Source organism: Canis lupus, chromosome 38 (assembly GCF_048164855.1).
Source record: "Canis lupus baileyi chromosome 38, mCanLup2.hap1, whole genome shotgun sequence".
NCBI lineage: Eukaryota > Metazoa > Chordata > Mammalia > Carnivora > Canidae > Canis > Canis lupus.
In genome coordinates, this window is record NC_132875.1 from 14349018 (window position 1) to 14370448 (window position 21431).

A 21431-nucleotide genomic window follows, 5' to 3' on the forward strand; every position below is an offset into this window, starting at 1 on the left:
TCCTTCATTTGGGAAGACTATAAATATTTTTTTGGCCAGAAGGTATACTGTGATAGTTTTAAAACTTGAGGAGACATTCTTTGACACTCCTTTCATGGACAAGAAGGATTTATGGCCACTCCTGTTAAATCTGGCCAGACTTGTGACTCCTTTTACCAATATAGTGGAAGTGACTGAGATTTCCATGGCTAGGATAAACAGTTGTGCAGTGTCTGCTTTGGTCACTGGGAGCATTTGCTCTCGGAAGTCTGAGTTACTATGTCAGAAGTCAGAGTATCTTGATACTATCCTACACCTACTGGTTGGTTCTTCTACTATCCTAGCTCAAGTACTATACATGTGTGTGAAGAAATTATTACAAAAAATGGGTGTTACAGACCCAGTGGTTCTCATCTCCAACCATGAAGAATACCTGTCACTATTTCGGTCAACCCATATGATGCTCTAGATATCACAAGGTATTATACAAGAAATATTTATGGTTTTAGAGTTCCTGATCCAAGTGCCTCTGACCATAACAAAATGATTTTGTTTTATACTATATTCTTGGATGATTTGTTTATGGACATAGTTGACTAGAACAGAAATATGTGGAACTTTCTGAAGTATTTTAATCAGAGACTAGAATTTTCTTTTCTGCCTGCTTTTCAGAGAAATGTTTGAAGAAAGAATAAGTGAAAATGATATCAACAAGTAGATTTAACTGAATTAAATCAAGTAGAATATGATGATGGTTTCTCAAAGAAAACTTTGACTTAGAAATGGAGAGAAATAGAGGAATATAAAGTCCATTTTGCATGTAGAACCATGGACGTTAGTCACTATTCGGTTGTTGAATTTATAGAACTACAAGATAACTTAAATTCATCTTCTCTAACTTTATTATGCAGACAAACCACTTGGCTATCTTACTGAAAAACAGATACCAGCTTAATAGGTCTAAGCTGAGGCCTCAGATCTGGCATTTCTAACATTTCCTAATGATGTTGATACTGCTCATCTATGGTCTGCATGTTGAGTGGCAAGATTCTGAGCTATCCTTCAGCCTACGTCACCAAGAATGCTGCCAAATATTTGAGTTAAGAAAATATAAGGAAGACTGAAAAATTTTCTGCTTCTTCATCTTGGCAGCTATAGTACAATTATCAAGTTAGGGCAATCAGTCTGCAGACTTCAGCTAATATAGTATGTTGATTAAATAGGCATGGTTTTTGCTACCCAAAACTTATATTCTAGTACAAATATCAGTCAGTGAGCAGGAAAAAAATAAATGAAAAATTTTAAAGCACATATTTCAAAAAAGTATGAAGGATATATAAAGGAGCCTGCCTTATTTTAGACTGAATGTCCAGGGATGCCTATTTAGTTTGAGACATGAAGAACAAAATTTAAGAGACTAACAGGATCGAACATAGTAATGATTTTTAAGAGTACTAGTACAATAAGGTTTTTCTTTTGAGGTTGTGAAATAAGCTAGAATAGCTAAAGAAATGTTCCATACAAAGAGAATAGTTGCAGTGTCTAGAAATAGAATCAGGCTCAGACACCGCATAGTGGTGTTGCCAATAATTAAATATTTTTTTTTAGATTTTTTTTATTTATTCAAGAGAGACACAGAGAGAGAGAGAGAGAAAGAGAGAGAGAGAGAGACAGAGACATAGGCAGAGGGAGAAGCAGGCTCTTTTCAGGAAGCCTGATGTGAGACTTAATCCCAGAATGCCCAGATCACTCCCTGAGCCAAAGGCACATGCTCAATCACGGAGCACCCGGGTGCCCCAATAATTAAAACTTAAAGCAAATCAGAATTTGTCAAAGTCTTTTTTTAAATTTTTTTAAGATTTTATTTATTTATTCATAGAGATGCAGAGAGAGAGAGAGAGAGAGAGAATGAGAGAGAGACAGGCAGAGGGAGAAGCAGGCTCCATGCAGAGAGCCTGACGTGGGACTCAATCCCAGGACTCCAGGATCATGCCCTGGGCTGCAGGCAGCACTAAACCCCTGCGCCACCGGGGCAGCCCTTGTCAAAGTCTTAATTGTACTTCATTTCAGTTTTGTCATATTTAAATTGAAAAATTCCATAGCCACAAGTTTATTAGGTTTAATCATCTATCTCTGTATACCAACACTCACACATACACACATACAAGCATTTTAATGTTGAATATCTAGCAAATTTCTGACACTTCATGAATTTTTGATAATTATATTTGTGTCAATAATCTTTCTATTATGATTTTGTCTATTTTAAATTTTTATTATTTTTATTGATTTTTAAATTCTTTTCATGTTTCCATTTATTGTCATACGAACCAATGGCCTAAATAAAAGTAAATATAACAAAGAAATTACACTAAACTATTTATTTAAAGTATTGTACACCATGCATTTATATTTGGATGCACACTTCCTTAGAGTTTAGCACATGTACAGATTTGTGTAACTGATGCTGTAATCAGCATCGGAACAGTTCTATCAACATAAAAGTTGCTACCTTGTGCTGTCCCTTTATAATCACACCTTCTCTTCAGTCCTAACCACTGGCAACCACTGATCTAATCTCGATTACTAAGTTTTGCCACTTTGAGAATGTAATATAAATGGAATCACGCAGTACACAATATTTTCATTCAGAAAAATAAATTCTCTTCAAGGAAGGAACTACTAGTGACTGGAATTACCAGCCATTGTTGTGCTTTGAAAGTCAAATTGTTATTTGTTTATGGGATAAAAATTTGAAAGTTAGGTTTTTAACTTTCAAATAAATGCAGGAGGTAATTTTACATATTCTAGACTTTCTCTACATATTTGGAAAGCTTAGATCATAGAATTTTTCTAACTCCTAGAGGAAGTGAAGTAAGGATATATCATAAATTAGGATGTACCATACATAAGGATGTGCTATAAGAATAATCCCACTATATGGATATAGTCGCCCTCCACCATGTGGGAGACATGGTAATAGTAGCCAGGCCTAAAGTAGGATAAAGAAGAAGGGAGAAATGAGGAGAGGAGAGAGGATAAAGAGATTTTTTCCATGTAAAAGGATAGTCATAATTTCCACTTTTTGCATTTATTTATATCAAAATCTTTTTTGCAAAAACCACAGACATAGCAAAACTGAGAATGACTTACAAGTCTTTAAGTCATGTTATTTTGAACTTATCTCAGAAACAAATCACAGACCAGTAATACAAAGCAGAAACAAGAAATCATTAATAAACAATTAAGTCAACTGGTGCAGGAAATAAGCAATTAGAACTTGCATGAAGAAAAATCAATACCCACTTGTAACTTTTTCCAACAACAAACTTCAAAGCAATAAAAGTGGGGGCTTACTTTACAAAAGAAAGCTGAGAAAAGAAACCAAAAGAAACCAAAGTTGAAATACTATGTAGAACAAGATAAAGGCAAATCCTGGCTATTAAACAATAACTAGAAATAGCTAGATATAGTTGGGTTTTAAAGTATTCATATTTGAATTCATTTTTACTGATCTCTTTAAAAGATGGTATCAATTGTAATTCTTTGGACTTTTAAATGATTTTTATATGATATGTTCAATTACATTAAATATGAATTCTTGAAATGAGTATTCTTTGATCATTGAATTTTACTTTATAACAAAAGACCTAATACATTTAGGATACACACATACACACACATCTCTTTGGTAGATAACCCTTTATTGGAGCGTAAAGTTTACTACAAACTACAATTGTTCTGCTTCTTAGGTCAAAGTGCTTATTCAAAATGTAGTAAAAAATAATAACACCATATTATCTTCATTAGTTATCTAATTATCTCACTATATTTTGACTTAAAAAATCTCATAAACATTCTTAATACCCCTAGTCAGCAATGTATACAGAGTGATTGTCAAATGATGATGGAATGTGGAGGAGAGAAACACAGGAAATCTAAATAGCTTAATAAGAATCTGAGACTCCTACTCTAGGATGCCAGAATTATATTTTTCATGTTCAATATTTTATTTAGGGTTCAATAAATCCCATTGTAATTTGCTTTACTCTAAGAATTCACTTACATTCTTACTATATTCCTCTAATAATTTAATGATATATGCCAACTTACACTGAGTTACTGCTAGGAATATATTCTTGGGTATACAAAACACAACTAAGAAAATATCAGTTTTTAAAAGGCTGGAAATAAAATTAAAATACTTAAAAAGATAAACAATATCTATTCATATGTGGCTTAAATATTTGATTAAAACCTATACTATTTCAATATCAATATTTAAAAAATCATATATATTTTTCCTTTTACCATAATAATTAAATTGCTAATAATTAAGTAAACGTTGTATATTTGACATTTTTCACCATTCCAATTTTTATCTTTTTTAAAATTTTTTTCCAATTTTTTTCTACTTTAGTCATCTTTTGCTGTTTTATTTCCTTAAGAATCTATATTTACGTTGTAATTACACCATAATTTAAGAGGAAAGTCAGACTCTATACAGATAATATCCATAATATCTAGAATACAATTAAATGCTTACTAGACTTGCAAAGAAGCAAGAAAAGTGGGCCGACACCTAGGAGTAAAGAAATAAATATAAGGTAATGATGATACACTCAGAAATAATTTTATGTTGGAGTTTTGCAGTTAAGGATTTGGAAAATTGCTATTATAAACATACTTAAGTATTTAATGTAAAATATAAATGTAACCATAGATCCGATGAAGGTTTTCTACTGGCCAATGTAAATGACATAGACTAAATCTCCCTAAGCTGAAGTATAGAGGAATACAAAAAAAACCAAAACAAAACAAAACAAAAAAGAAGAAATAATGTAGAAATTTCCCAAATTTGATGAAACTATTTTAACTCATATTTTAAGAAAACTTAACAACCCCAAAACAAGAGGAACAAACAGAGGGGGACCTGGGTGGCTCAACTGGTTGGGCATTTACCTTCAGCTCAGCTCATGCCCCTGGGATCCTAGATGGAACCCCATATTGAGCTCCTTGCTTGTGCTCTCTTTCCCTCTCTTTCTCTCTCTCTATGACAAATAAATAAATAAGATCTTTAAAAAAGACAAAAAACCCTAGGCAGACCACAGCTAAGTGGTGACAAGTAATGTAAACAGAAAGTGCAATCAGAATTAAAAACAAGCAAAAAGAACAACTAACATATAAAGAATGGAAAAAAAAATCAGTGGTTTCTAAGTTGAAACAATGCAGAAGACATTGAGATGATGTCTTTAAAAGAAAAAAATGGCAGACTTTTTATCAAAAAAAAACATGCTTGATAAATGAAAATGAAACAAAGACTTTGAGATAAAAGATTAGAGGTTCTTTTTTACTAACAAGCATGCGCTAATAAAATAAAGAGGGGAGGGAGAGAAGGAGGTAGAGGAAAGGAAAAGAAGGGAAGGAAGGAAGAATGGAAGGAAGGGCATTAAAGGAAATTCTTTTATTTTTCAATAAACTAAAGGCAAATTATATCACATAGAAACATAAATCTACACAAAGAAATGAAGAGCAATATAAATTATAACTAAGTGGGTAAATGTTAAAAATTCATACTTGTGGGCACCTGGGTGGCTCAGTAGTTGGCTCAGGTCCTGATCCCTGGGTCTTGGGATTGAGTCCTGCATTAGGCTCCCTGCAGGGAACCTGCTTCTCCCTCTGTCTGTGTCTCTGCCTCTCTGTGTCTCTTATGAATATATAAATAAAATCTTTTAAAAATTTCATACTTTAAAATATTTTGTTTATTTGAGAGAGAGAATGAGTTATGGGGAGGAGGAGTGAGAGATGGAGAAGCAGACCCTTGCTGAGCAGGAAGCCCAATGCGGACCTCAATCCAAAGACCTCGAAATCATGATCTGAGTCGAAGGTAGATGCTTAACCCACTGAGCCCCCCAGGCACCCTGATATTTGAATTTATTTTTAAATTCAGGTTTGAAATTTGATAGATAGGTGACTATTTAAAGAAAAAAAACAATGAAATGTATTGTGGAATTTATAACCCATGTTGAAGTAAAATTTCTACAAATAACAACAAATAAGTGGATGCAGAAAACAAATTACAACACCATAATGGTCAGTTAAAATACATCTTTCATGAAAAATAACTTAATGGAGATAAAGTTGTATATTTCTTAGTAATAAAAAAAAATTTATCCACAGTTGTACCTATTTTGAAGTGACTGGTAATACAAAGATAATGTGTCACAGATTACAGGATAGAATTAAAGATATTCTAGAATCAAATTTATAATTTTAAATACTTACATTAGAATGAGGAAAATTCTTAAATTATCTGAGTTTTCCCTTAAGCTAGAAAGCAGAGAACAAATTAAACCTAGATTATTTGAAAGATAAAACATAATAAAAGAAGGAATCCAATAAATAGAAAAGAGAAAAGCCACAGAAAAAAATTAATGAAACAAATTTTATTATTTGAAAAATTATTATAAAAAGATAAAATTCTAGGTAGAATAATCAAAGAAAAGTGCCAGGAAATATAAGTTACCGATATCAGGCATGAAAGAGAGGATATCCTACAAATCATGTGATAAGATGATGATCAGAGACTTTCACAAACATAACCAATAAATCCTAAATTCCCTTAAAGATAAAAATGAGCAAATATTCTTCAGGAATCATTTTTTTTCAGGAATCATTTAAATCTGAATAGTCTTATATCTCTGAAAGAGAAATAATAACAATAATACGCTTGTTATTACTCACAGAAAACTTTTTTAGGAAAAAGAAGAAAAATAATCCAAGTTCTGACAAAACTGTTATAAAATTCTCTCCAGCAATATAATAAAAGGAATGAAAAGACAGATAATTATAAATGTTGATGAGGGGGTGAAGAAAGGGGAACTCTCAGGCATTGCTGGCAGTAATGTAAAACGGTGTAGCCATTTGGAAAACATATTGGCAGTTTCTTAAAATATTAAACAGATTTTTCTCAGGTGACCTAGCGATTCAACTCTTAGGTATCCATCCAAGAGAACGGGTATATATATCCACACAAAGGCTCACACTTAGATGTTCTTCACAGCATGATTTGTAATACCCAAAAAATTGGAAGCAATGGATATGACATTCAGTTTGTGAACGGATAGATAAAATATGGTGTATCTATAGAATGGAATGGTATTGAACAATAAAAAGGAAGAAACTATAGATCCATGCTATGATGTGGATGAACCTCAAAAACATCGTGTTCAGGAAAAGAAGCCAGACCTAAGTGACCATACATTTTATTATTATTTTTCTGTGTAATATCCAGGAAATGCAGCTCTATGAAAACAAACAAAAAAATAAGTAGATTATTGGATGGTGCAAGAGGTTTAACAGGAAATGTGCATGTGGAATCTTACTAGAATGATGAAATGTTTTGTACCCACCTGGCCTTCCATCTGTCCCTGGCGAGATAGCACCCTCTTTTATAGGTTTCTTTTCATTTGCTTTCTGGTTAATCTGGAGGGAACATCAGTGCTGCAAGCAAGACCACTGAATTTTCACCCTAAACCACAGACCAGGCGTTTACTCCCATGTAGCCTGTTGTCACCTTCTACTGAAATCTCACACATCCATTTCTATAGTTTGGAGCAAATTCCTCACCTCATGCCCTTCCTTTATAGTTAGCCATTTCTTGGATCTCACCACTTGGGTATTTTGCCAGCACCTCAAAACACATCTAAACCTGTCCCAAATGTTCTAATGTTCTTTGTTCTAATGTTCCTCCTCCGACTTAATGCTTCTCTCTTTTTCCACCAGTCAGTAATCCAGCTGTTCTTTCATTGAGGCTTCTAAGCTTGCAATTTTGATTCTTTAAAATAAGTGCCTTCACTCTTCACTAATTCCCTCAGTTTCACAAATTTCTACTTTCCTCCAAACCTCTACTCTAGTTTGTCTCCTTATGTTATGCCCCCTAAGACATCTTGTTTTTCTCTCTTTATAAGATGTGTTTTTCATCAATTATGTTACCTATTTCTATATATTTTAACTTTAATCTCATTATACTGGGGATTCAGAATCCACTTTATCCACTTTATCCAAGGCTCAGCTCTTATGTAAGTTCTTGACTTGTAGCCAGATTTCAATAAGTTTACACCAAATGGAACTGAAAAACAAATTAATTAATGGCTTGTCATCTCCTTATACCGAAAAGCCTAGAAGGAAATACAACTTAATAAGTGCACTAATTCAGTGTTTTTTGAATTTGGTTTTAGACATATGACCATTTATTCTGCCTTCTGCATATTAACAAAAATATAGAGGGAATTGTAATAGTTAACATTACAGTGCTGACAGTTTCTGGGAGACCAAGCTAATTATGATGATAGATGTCATCTCATGGTACATGATGTTAAAAGTATGTAATTGGTAAGTAGAAGCAATTCATAATTATGGTAGTTTGAGAAATATAATGAAAGCATTGAGGAACGTAAAATGGCAACTTAAATAGATCAAGGAAAATATTCATCGAAAAACAAATATTTTTTTTATATTTCACATATTTTACAATGATCTAGTAAAATAATGATGAATAAGACAGTCTCAACCTTTGATGATTTTGCTGTCTATATGTATAAAAGACAAGTGAATTGGCGATTATATTACTGTGTCATAAGTGCTAAGCTAAGGTATACAAAGTCACAAAAAAAAAAGTTCCTCAGAGTTTATGATTTCAGAAAGGGAAAATGCCAAGCATGAGGAGAATAATTATAAAATATTTGAAGTAAATCAAAAGTGGGATAATAATGACTTGTAATAGATACTAGCAATTAGAATAGAAATATTTCTTGATTTGGATTGAAGAACAGGGAATACCAGTAATGATGGTCTCAGAGTTAGCAAGATCGCCAGAGGCATCTTGTGGCATAAGCCAAGAGAAGAGCCCAGGGAAAGGAAGGAGTAATCAAAAGAAACTGATCTTGTGGGCACCAAATAAAATGAAGATGCAATTTGTGTGCATTATATGGAAAAAATGTGATTATTTGTAACCTATTTTGAGGATATAAAGATATAAAATATGTTTTTTTTTTTTCCTTAAAAAAACCTCACTGGCAAATGAGGTGCTGGGTAAGAATATGGGCATGAGAATGTAACAAGGAGTCAGAGAACAGGTCTTGCTAGTATGAGGTGATAAGATGAAAAGCCCAGACACACTAAAACTGAAGAATATTGACCAGGGGATATGGAAATAGACTACTATGTAATAGATAATTTACAAACTAGATAATTTATATATAAATTAGTAGGCATTGAGAACATAAATTTATTTCTTCTAATAGCACTTGGAGATTTGTGCAAAGATGTTCCAAATGGAAAAACAAAAAACTTCAGGATGAGCAAATGATTTCTGTTACCTCAGTTATTTTATTGAGCACTAAATAGACATCTGAGAAGTATTTAAAGGCAGAGGGAATGAAATCTAAGCCTTAGATCAATGCTGGCTTATTGACTAGGATTACATTGATGACGGTATCTCCATACCTAAAAGAACAATTTTATCATAGAACAAAAATTGAAATTTTTTGAAGTTGAAGTAGGCAAACCTTGCAAGAAAAATAAGTAAAACTTTAAATTTTCTTTCCATTAAATGATTTAACCCTTACTTTCACACATAAGACTATACAAAATATATAAACAGACAAGATGAAATGGTTCCATAAATGATTATGTAGTTATTTCACGTTTTTGTTACCAGTATGAAATGTCTGCAAAATAAGGACATATTATATCAAACAATTCCGTAACTTGTATTTTTTAATGTTTTCTTTAAATTTTCATAACAAATGCTAACATTCAAAAATTTAATTGCTTCTGGTAATGTGGCTTTAGGGATTTTTTTTGTCTTTACATTTTTTGAGAAAATCTGCCAAATATTAAACCTTATTTGTAATTATGATGCAAAAACACAGCTGAGGAACTAAACCCATAAATTGGTTTCTGTCATAAGCACCAATATATGCAGCTTTAAATATACAAAGCATACACAATGCTCATGTAACATAAACAAAAAAGTAATGAATCTGGCTGATGCTAGTGTAAGTATCGTAATACTCGGTTTTATTATAATTCTAAAATATAGGGATCCCTGGGTGGCGCAGCGGTTTAGCGCCTGTCTTTGGCCCAGGGCGCGATCCTGGAGACCCGGGATCGAATCCCACATCGGGCTCCCGGTGCATGGAGCCTGCTCCTCCCTCTGCCTGTGTCTCTGCCTCTCTCTCTCTCTCTGTGTGACTATCATAAAAAAAAAAAAAAAAAAAAAAAAAAAAAGAATAAAATATAGCCAGAATAATCCCTCACCCTTCATGGTTGCTTATACTATATACTGTGTGTATAGCAATATATAGTAAGAGAATGCTTTTGCATAGCTTTGTTTTCAAGTTTTTGCTTTTGTTCCTAAGTAAGAATTCAATTATAAGTGTTCTTAGCTCTAAAAAAATAAGAATCTACCTGAGAAACCAGTATTATAAGTTTTACAGGAGTACCTGAATAATCTTATAAAACTTTTAATTAGCACTCTTTATATATATATATATATATATATATATATATATAGTCTGGTAAAATTTGAATCTCACAAAAAAAAAAACTCCATTACCTTCCACTGTATTTTTAGAGAATAGTCAAGCTTATTTTGAAGTTTTATAAATAAGTGGGTGTAATAAATAACTATAACAATACTATGAAAATGTTAGCTCTTACTTGATCAAAACAATGCATTTGTATATCGTACTGCTATCGTTAATTTGATTTACTCATCTATATGCATTATAATTCAAAGGTATATGTATAAATAAATAAAACAATACTTTTGATATATAATTTAGGCATTATATTTGCAAATATAGTGTGACTAGAAATAAAAGATATATGTTGAAAATAGTCAACAAATATGTAGAGTAAATTTGTTAAAATTATTTTTGAATTAATATTTTTGCATTAGGATCTTGAGATTATTAGAATTATGAGAGTAATAATGAGGATTCATTAACAACAAAGACTTTATTAACATTTAGATAAATGTCAAAACAATTTAGGATAAAATTTGTATAGATATAAAAAGCAAAAAATTGAAATAAATAGTATGTGATATTCTAGAAATCAGATACCACTAATTACTCCTTTCAAAATAATTTCAAAAAGGCAAAAATGTATCTGATTATAGATTTTTATTATAAAAATATAATAAGAAAAACATTTTTCAAGATAACCATTTCTTTTCATTTTTCACCCAGGAAACTCCTAAAATTGCAAAACAATAAAAACTAGGGCTGAATCTGATTGTAGGGAACAATTCACGGATAGGTTTTATGTCGTACATATGGTACAGGAATTTATTGTGGTTCTGGAACCTTAGTATGGCTAAGCATTGACTGAGTTGTCTATTAAAAATATATATTCACATTATCTACTCACAGAAATTTTAATGCCTTTTAATATTTAGTCTGAGGTAGAGTCCAGGAATTTACATCTTTAACAGATAAGCAACATGATTCTTAGTAATATGGTTTTGGACCAAGTTTGGAGAATATAGTTAGTAAGTAATCATCAAAGGATTTTGAACAGGTAAATGGCATTCAAATAGATCACTCTGATTGTAATGTAAAGAATGATTATGAGAACAAAATTATAGGAGAGAAACTAGTTAGCAGCATAATGCAAAATTTAGATAAAACATGAAGAACTAAAATATGGTTAACTATAAAATACTAAAATAACTAAAATAAAATATGGTAGTGTACCAGAAATGGAGACGATAAATTGATTCCACAGATTCTAAGAATATATACATATATGTGTGTATCTATTTTATTACTTTTTTTAAGATTTTATTTATTTATTTATGACACAGAGAGGAGAGAGAGCTAGAGAAAGAGAGAGAGAGAGAGGCAGAGGGAGAAGCAGGGAGCCCTAAGTGGGATCCTGGATCTCCAAGATCGCCCTGGGCTGAAGGTGGCGCTAAACCGCTGAGCCACCCGGGCAGCCAGTGTGTATCTATTTTTATTTAAATTCCAGTTAGTTAACATACAGTATAGCATATTAGTTTCAGGTGTACGATATAGTGATTCAACACTTCTCTACAACACCTGGTGGAGAATTTTTATTTGTGAAATATAAACATGGCTTGAATTTAAGAGATGGTAAAAAAGGGGGAGGGGAGGGGAAATGATTTAGAAACCTGTTTATTCTCTACCTTGTGTGACTGGCTAGTTAGGACATTAAATTAAGGCATATGGCAAATTTATGGTTTTAAATTGGTGGTTTATTATAATTAGATATGTATTCTAATATCTTCATCTTGTATGAAATACAGTGGAAATCTAAAGAATGAAGAAAAAAAATTCTAGCAGCACCCAAGCATTTAAGCAAACCATCTGTTAACTGGAAAGTAGAATAACTTTCTGAAAAATAGATAAGAGACAACAGAAACCAGCTACATATATAGGGGTTTTGTTCTCTAGGATGGGAAAAACATCAAGGAGTTCCAAGGACAGGTATATACAAAGCTGGGAGCAGAATGTGTATACAGGGCATATCAGACTAATGACTTGGGGGAGGTGTATCATTATGTCCAGTTAAGGAGCTTGATCCAGATAGAGTCCTGATCTCTCAACAGCAACTTCTACATCTTGTGAAAGATAGGAATAGATGGGTCTTCAAGTGGGCCAAAGGTATAAGCATGCTCTGGTGTCAAAGAAATCCAGGGAATACTAAAATCCAGATTAGATAATCCACTAAAGTTACCTCCCTACTGCTCACTCTTCATGAAATGGAGAATAAACAACAGCATCTTCTTTAATATCCCCTAGACGACCTGCACAAATAGAGACAAGGACTCATTAAACATGAGCACAAGATAATGATAGGGCATATTTAAATCAAAGTAGCCTCTTACTTACAGGACAGCAGATCCAAGAGGACAGACACATCTTAGAGATAAAATGGAGATAAAAACTTCATCTTGAGTCTGTTGCATTTCCAATGATTGCAGAAAATAGTAAAAGTATGAATGTCCAGGTGAAAATCAAGTACATAGATTTAATTCTCAAGAATGAAAGCCAGGCTAGACATATTGATTTAAAAAAAAGAAAGGTTTTGAGTAACTGCAATCTTCCAACAAATTATATACATTTATTACTAGATATAGTATATGGATTTTTAAAATGCAGAAAAATGAAGGGATTAATATGTACTAAATGTAAGAAGTTTTAGTATTTTTCTTAAACACCCTTGGTATCATCTTAGACCTTGTCTTTTCCAGTTTTTGATTTACACTATTGATTCTCACTTTGATCAATGGACAGTTGAGTGATTGATATGATGAAACATGAGAAAAATTAGTGAACAAGAATGTCAGTCTTGCAGCAACTACTTACAGACTTGGTTTGATATCATTAATCATTATTTAAAAATCTTGTTTAGTGTTTCATAGTGTACAAATACTTTTGCACAGAAAATCTTATTTGACCCTCATTAGTGCCTTATACTAAGGAGATATTCTCATTTTCAATTTATTTTAATTAAGATTCAGAAACCTGTGTCTTTCTTGGCCATTATGGCCAATAATAACATATCTGATATTAATAATAGGACTTTGCAGTGCTGGGCATTTGACTAGAATCAGGGTTTAGAATTGAAGTGCTCTGAGTGATAGAAGCAGAATGAAAATAACTGATATGTGCAAGCACAAGATTGGCCTGATCATGTTGAAGAATAAGGGACTTAAAACCAAGAGTCACAGTGGACCTGGGTCGGAAGTGAATCCAAAGTGCAGGTGATGAAACCCAGAGGATCAGTATCCAGGCAACAGTGAAACAAGCAACACAGAGTGAGAAGCCAAGTACAGAACTTCTCTCTGCAGGTGGTTGATAAGTTTTTATATATAATCGTGTGTGTGTGTGTATGTGCATGCATGTGTGTGGGTATACGTGACAAAACAAGCAATCTTTGGTTTAGAAGATAGTTGATTCCTTAGAGACAACTTCAGTGCTATTTCCAGGAGCCCTGACCACCATGGAGTAACACAGTGACAGCCAAATGTTCACGTGTTCCTGCATCACAAGAATATTGATGTTACATGATTCTCAGCTTTTAGAGGACAGTTTGTACATAGTCCCAATCTCCCCTTGGTTGAAAGAAAGATCTTTACTTTGGGATATAAAATAAAAAATAAGAAAAAAAAAAAAACATTTTCTCTGGGGAGAGTATGAGGAAGGTGCCTAGATTTTTAGGCTCCTGGAATCTGAGCAAATGTCCTTAGGTCAGAAAAGTCTGAATCTCCTAGTCTCTCTAGAGCAGTACACAACCTAGAGCTTCTGAGGCAATCGTCCTTTCATCAAGTTTGCCAGTGCTCTTAGGTCAAAAAGCCTGGGCCTTAAAGAACACAAAAATATTCATAGAGAATTGTTTTTCGAAAATCGGTGACCACAAAAGCAAGAGAAGAGAGCACAGCTATACCGAAGCCTCCAGAGATGGGGCTTTCCAGGTTATTCCTGAGTTGCTTGTCAAGCTTTTCAGCTACACAAATTGTCTCTGTGTTTCATTTCATTCTTTTAATATTGTTGTTTTCTCTCTATTTGATCTTTCTGCCTTAAGTATTTGTTTTTTAACTGCATTTCATAAAATATTCATCTTTTGTAAAGTCTGATGTAGCCATGATCACCACGTTGAAAATGTGCCCTTCACCTCCCACTGCTTGAGCCAAATTACAGGCTGTACATTTTTCTCATAGTTATCCTGGGAGCAGCAGCAGTTGAACCCCTTCTGAGATGCTGTAGTCTGGCTTTCTGATGTGACCCAGCGATAAGGGGGAAACTGGGAGGAGGGATATGAAAAGGGGCCTGTCACCATAGGGTGGCTATACTTTTTAATGGTGCATTTCATCAAAAGAATTTTTTCTTTCCCTTTAAGAAGTTTCTTCAATTACACTAGCTCAGAATATCATAGGCATCTATGTGCCTCCACAATACAATGGCCTGTCAATGAATATGATGAATTAGTCATAAATCCAAGACCAAAAAGTCATTATTATTTAAAAATTGACACAGTATATCATGTTTTGAGATAAAAGGCTACTATAAAGCATTATTAATAAAAGTACTCTTTTACTTATCAAAGTTGAATGGTAGTTTTAAGAAGTTAGTCTCTACAAAAGCTTTAACAAGATGAATGGACTTACAATACTGTCAGATACAGCTAAGAAAAACTTGAAAATAACTGACAAAAAAAGAGGCCCAAGAGACATTTATCCATTCATCCTTACCACCAGATACTGTCTGACAGCACATCTAGTTTCTCTGATGTTCAGTACAAGAGATTACATATCTGACACTGGATTTTTATAGGTAAATACAAGAAAGAGTTGCTTGCTATAAAATGGCCTCTTGAGAAGTTTGCAGTACCTCAGCATCACTTTCAAGAAGAAACAAGGCCTCAAAAATGTAACTAACTATAACATATACATTTTTCCCCACTCTTGTCTCCTACCTTAGAATTTTTGAATACTAAAATTACAGGACATTTTTTTATCCCATTAAAACTGTTTCAACCTTTTTGTATATAAGAGTCCCATGTCTTATACTTTACTGGGAGTTTTCTCATTTTATTGTTTTGCCTAGAAGACCCAGTTTCTCTTTATGCTAGGTAATAATTTAGTTTTTTTTATTAATGTAATTTCCTCAGAAATGATTTCCCTTTATCTTGTAGGTCCTTTTTTATAGGCTTACTTGTCATCTGGCACTCTCCCTTTCATATCACTTTTCAGAATTGAAATTTCTCACTTAATATTTCCCTACTGTGGTAGACCATGCATCACAAGGACAATGACCATGTTCATTTGGTTCGTTGTTCTATCCCAACGTGCCGAAGAGTGTCATGTGTAGTGTACTTAGATTCCTAAGTCCATGAATTATCATAAATTTAAAAATTTGAATTTGTCATTTCAGAGATTGAATGGTATGAAGCAATTAGAAGGCTAAGGTCTACATAAATGATTGAGTAACTGAGAGGTATGGATCTGAGATGTTGAATTGGAGAATGCAATGTAAAAAATCTAAAAGAAGACTAATTTATGCAAATCTTGAAACAGCACATGGTAAGTGAGAAAATATAGAGAAATATATTAGCAATATGTGAAAGACTTCAATAGCAAAGTGGGAAAAATAGAACTTTACTGTAATACTGTAACAAACTCAAAGAAAGTAGAAGGAAGCAGATAAAAATGATGAAGGCAGAAATTAGAAAATTCTATATAATAGAAAGTATCCACAAAATTATTTTTTTGAAATACATAATAAAATCAGCAAACTCCTGTTGAGACTAATCAATAAAAACATAAAGGGGAGAGAGGCAGAAAGAGAATAAGAGAGAAAGGCACTCATACACAAAATCAGAAGTAAAACAGCAGCTATTAAGCAAATCAAAAATTATAATTTTAAACAACTATATAATCATTTAACAACATGAATATATTTCTCCAATATATAATTCATCAACACAATTTGTCTTATAAAAGTATTTGCAGCAGGCTATCATTCATAAATATTAAAGATATTTTAAAATAATGTATACTGTATATACATGCATAAATACATGGAAACCCATAGTAGCTATTTATGGAAATGACAAACATTAATTATATTACCACTGGGAGTTGAAGAAAGAAATTATTTTACAAATGGATACCTAATGAGATTTAACTCTATCTTTAATATTTTATTTATTAAAATAAAGTGAAACATGGATTTGAAGTAAATATGGTTTAATTTTAACAACTATAAAGATGATTGGTGGGTTTTTGGATGTCATTCATATTATTCTCAATACGATTCTGAATTTCTGAAGTATTTTATATTATGAACTTAATTAAAACTCTGCTTCCAAGAAGATGTAGTAGATAAACTTTACCCTATTCCTCCTGGTACGTATAACTAAAAACTGATCATCTTATATAAAAAGTAAGAAGAAAATGAGAGGTAGAAAGAAGTCATACTGGCCAGGAACTTCAGGACCCAAAAATCAAGTTTCCTGAATTTTCTTTTTAAGATTTTATTGATTTAGGAACGCCTGGGTGGCTCAGTGGTTGAGTGTCTGCATTTGGCTCAGGTTGGGATCCCAGGGTCCTGAGATTGAGTCCGCATTATGCTCCCCACAGAAAGCCTGCTTCTTCCTCTGCCTATGTCTCTGCCTTTCCTTCTGTGTCTCTCATGAATAAATTAAAAATAAAATCTTTAAAAAAGATTTTATTTATTTATTTGACAGAGAGGGAGAGAAAACACAAGCAGGGAGAGTTGCGGGCAGAGAAAGAGGGAAAAGCAGACTCCTCACTGAGCAAGGAACCTGCAGTGGGGCTCAATGACAGGACCCTAGGATCATGACCTGAGCCAAAGGCAGATGTGAACCAACTGAGCCACCCAGGTACCCCCTCTTGGGTTTTCTTTTTGCTTCAGACATCTCATGCTGGATCCCAGTGAAGCCTGTAACCCAAAAATGTCAAATGGCACAACAAAATAAGCCCCAATAAGCTTGATCTCTTGAGACAAAGGAATAAGAAGATAGAGCATTAGGGAAATAATATCTATTACAGCCAAACACCACCAGCAATTTCCCAGTGGGTAACCTAGATGTTCACTGTATGCAGACTAGAACAAGGTGTCCCAACCCCTTTGCTTAGGAGGCTCTAAAGAAGGATGCATGGGGAAGTAGACTTCATCTCTACCAGATGACAGCCAGTGTCATCCATCCCTCCCATGATGTCATTGGAGACCATATAGGAAGCCTGGGCATCCATCCCACCCTGCCAGTATTGAAGTATACTTCTCTCTTCCCACTGGAGCAGAGTCAGGGGAAGACGTCAAGAAAAGGAAGGACTTTGACCATTACCAGATGGAAGGGGTCTAGTTCCACTGCAGTGTCAGTGAACACTTCTCCTTTTGGGGGGCTTAATCTAGTGGACTTTTTTAAAAATTACCCTCATCCTTTGTACTACTGTTTTATTGTATATTGCACCTATATACATTACAATCCACACAATGCAAGGTTATGTTTACCATTTTACATGTCCTTTATTTTTTTTTCTATACCTAAGTTTCTATCTGGTGCCATTTCTTTTTATTTTAAATAACCTTTTAATTTAAAAAAAATTAAATGCAACTAATTAACATATAATGTATTATTGGTTTCAAAGGTAGAGGTCAGTGATTCATTAGTCTTAAATAGTACCCAGTGCTCATTACATCATGTGCCCTCCTTAATGTCCATCACCCAGTTACCCCATCCCCCCACCCTCTCCTCTCCAGTGACCTTCAGTTTGTTTCTTAAGATTAATAGTTTCTTAAGGTTTGTCTCCCTCTCTGATTTCATCTTGTTTCATTTTACCTCTTTTCCCTTATGATCCCTCTGTTTTGTTTCTTAAATTCCACATGAGTGAAATTGTATGATGATTCTTTCTCTGATTGGTTTATTTTGCCTAAAATAATGTCCTCTAGTTCCATCCATGTCATTGCTAATGTGAGATTTCATTTTTCTTTTGATGACTGAATAGTGGTCCATTGTATATATATGCCACATCTTCTTTGTCTATTCATCTGTTGATGGACATCTCATCTCTTTCCATAGTTTGGCTATTGTGGACATTGCAGCTATAAACATTGGTATGCAGGTGCCCCTTTGGATCACTGTATCTTTGGGGTAAATATCTAGTAGAGCAATTGCTGGGTCATAGGGCAGGTCAATTTTTAACTTCTTGAGGAACCTCTGCATTGTTTTCCAGAGTAGCTGTACCAGCTTGCATTCCCACCAACAGTGTAAGAGGGTTCCTCTTTCTTTGTATCCTCACCAATATCTGCATTTCCTGACTTGTTAATTTTATCATTTCTGACTGGTGTGAGGTGGTATCGCATTGTGGTTTTGATTTGTATTTCTTGATGACAAGTGATATGAAGAATTTTTTTGTGTCTGTTAGCCATTTGTATGTCTTCTTCGGAAAAATGTCTGTTCATGTCTTCTGCCCATTTCTTGATTGGATTATTTGTTCTTTGGGTGTTGAGTTTGATAAGTTCTTGATAGATTTTGGATACTAGCCCTTTTTCTTATATGTCATTTGCAAATATCTTCCTCCATTCTCTCGGTTGTCTTTTGGTTTTGTAGACTATTTCCTTTGCTGTGCAGAAATCTTTTATCTTGATGAAATCCCAAAAGTTCATGTTTGCCTTTGTTTCCCTTGCTTATTTACTGTTATTGGCAGTTCAGCTCTAATCGCTGCAAATTCACTCATTTTTTTATTTATCTACATAAGGCTTTATTTTATATCTATATGAAGGGTATAGTTTTGCCAAATATTGTATATTGCATTAAGATTTTGGACTTTTATTTTTCAATAGGATCTCATCAAAATTTGAAACTTCTGCCTAACAAAATATCTTGTTAATAAGATAAAAAGAAAGCTACATACAAGAACAAGTTTTTGCAAACTGCAATTCTCCAAAGGAATTGTGATAATATGTAGAAACTCAAAATTCAACAGTTGAACAATTAGGAAATTGACAGAGTACATGAGCAGATATTTCACAGAAGAGGATTATATTAGGGTTCTCCAGAGAATCAGAAGCAATAGACTATCTATACATATGTAAGGAGAGAGAGCATTATGTTAAGGAGGTGTCTCCTGTGATTTGAGGGCCTAGCAAGTACATAATCAATTTACGGGCAGGCTGGCAGACTGGAGGCCCAAGAAAGAACTCATGTTGCAGCTCAAATCCTAAAGGATTCTGGAGGCAGAATTTTGTCTTTTCCAGTAGACTTCACTTTTTTAAGGATATCAAGTGAACAGAAGAGGCCCACTCACATTGCTTTTCCAAAGTTAACTAATTTAAATGTTAATCTTATCTAAAAATGCCTCCACGACTACATCTGGACTGGTGTTTGATCAAATATCTGGGTACCATAGCCTAACCAAGTTGATACATAAAATTAACAATCGCAAGTATATACATGTGGCAAATAAGAATTTGAAAGATGTTCAACATTAGCCATTAGAGCAATACAAATTAAAAGCACAATGAAATATAATCTTGCACCTTTCTTATCAGAATAACTAGATTAAAAATTAAAGTGACACAAAATGCTGACCAGGGTGCAGAGAAATTGGATCATTTTACATTGCTATATGCAGTAATTCCACAGCCACAATGGAAAACAATTTGACAGTTTCTTAAAAACTGAACATATAACTATCATATGATCTGGCCATTGCACATTTATCTCAGAAAAATGAAAACTTACATTCTCACAAAAATATACCATAAATATTTATAGCACATTTATTTGTAATCACCAAATCTGGAATTAATTCAGATGTCCTTCAACAAATGAATGGCTAAACAAACCGTGGTAAATACATACCTTGGGATACTGTTTAGCAATTTGATACATACAAAACTTCTGATAAAATCTCCAGGGAATTTAAAATGAATTTAGTCTCCTGAATTTTAAAATGAATTTAAAAATAATAATTCTAAATAGCTACATACTGTATTATTCCATTTATACATAGTACTCTTGAAATGATAAAATTATAGAATGGGTAAGAGATCAGAGGTTGCCAGAGCTTAAGAATAGAAAGGAGAAGAAATTACAAGTTGCCAGGGCTTAAGGAGGGAGTAGCGGCAAGAGATCAGTGAGATGGATGTGTGGCTATAAAAGAGCAGCCTGAGGAATCTTGTCATGATAGAAGTGTCCCCTGTATTGTCTGGAACAATGTCCATGTCCTGGTTGTGATATCATTTTACCCTTTTGCAAGATGTTAACTTTGGAGAAAACTATGTAAATGGCAGGGATATCTCTATTATTTCTTACAACTGCATGTGAATCTACAATTGTTTCAAAATAAAATGCTTAATTAAAAAAATCAATTAGGGACACTAAGGATAGTCTGCCTTTACAGAAAATAAAATTAATTACAAAAGCAATTTGTGAGACAGATATATGAGTATTGATACAGAAACCATGTTGTTAAACCCATTAGCAAATCATCTGTTCAGAAAAAAAAACTCATCTATAGATCATCTACAGCATCACAGTTTTCATTAAAAAGTAATATTTATTATAGTATTTTGAAAGGAAGCTAAAAAGCTACACACACAACTGTAGATAGTGGTAACCTTAGGAAGGAGAGTTTTTTTGTGATGATGTCTAGGTTTGTGTGGCTTGGGGAATATTTTGTTTTATTTTGTACAAACAAATAAGGTTCAGGGAATGTTGCACATCTTTGCCTGGTTCTTTTAATTTTATGTTTTGTGTTGGTTGGTTGGTAGGTCTGGTTTTACATTGTGAATCTTTGCAGGTTTTTACATGTAAATCTGTTCAGTCTCTGTTTCTGGAGCAGCAAATTAAGTGATCTGTGCCAGGAACCAATGATTTTAATTATTTTC

At 33.4% G+C, this 21431-nt stretch overlaps 1 protein-coding gene across 1 annotated transcript in view; it reads left to right on the forward strand.

Moving 5' to 3' along the window:
- Positions 1–21431, forward strand: part of LOC140626765 (uncharacterized) — a 441573-nt gene that overhangs the window by 327051 nt on the left and 93091 nt on the right. The window contains exon 5 of the mRNA XM_072814510.1: positions 15948–16096. Coding sequence (XP_072670611.1) covers positions 15948–15980 — 33 coding nt within the window. The 3' untranslated portion in view covers positions 15981–16096. The remainder of the gene's footprint in view (positions 1–15947; positions 16097–21431) is intronic.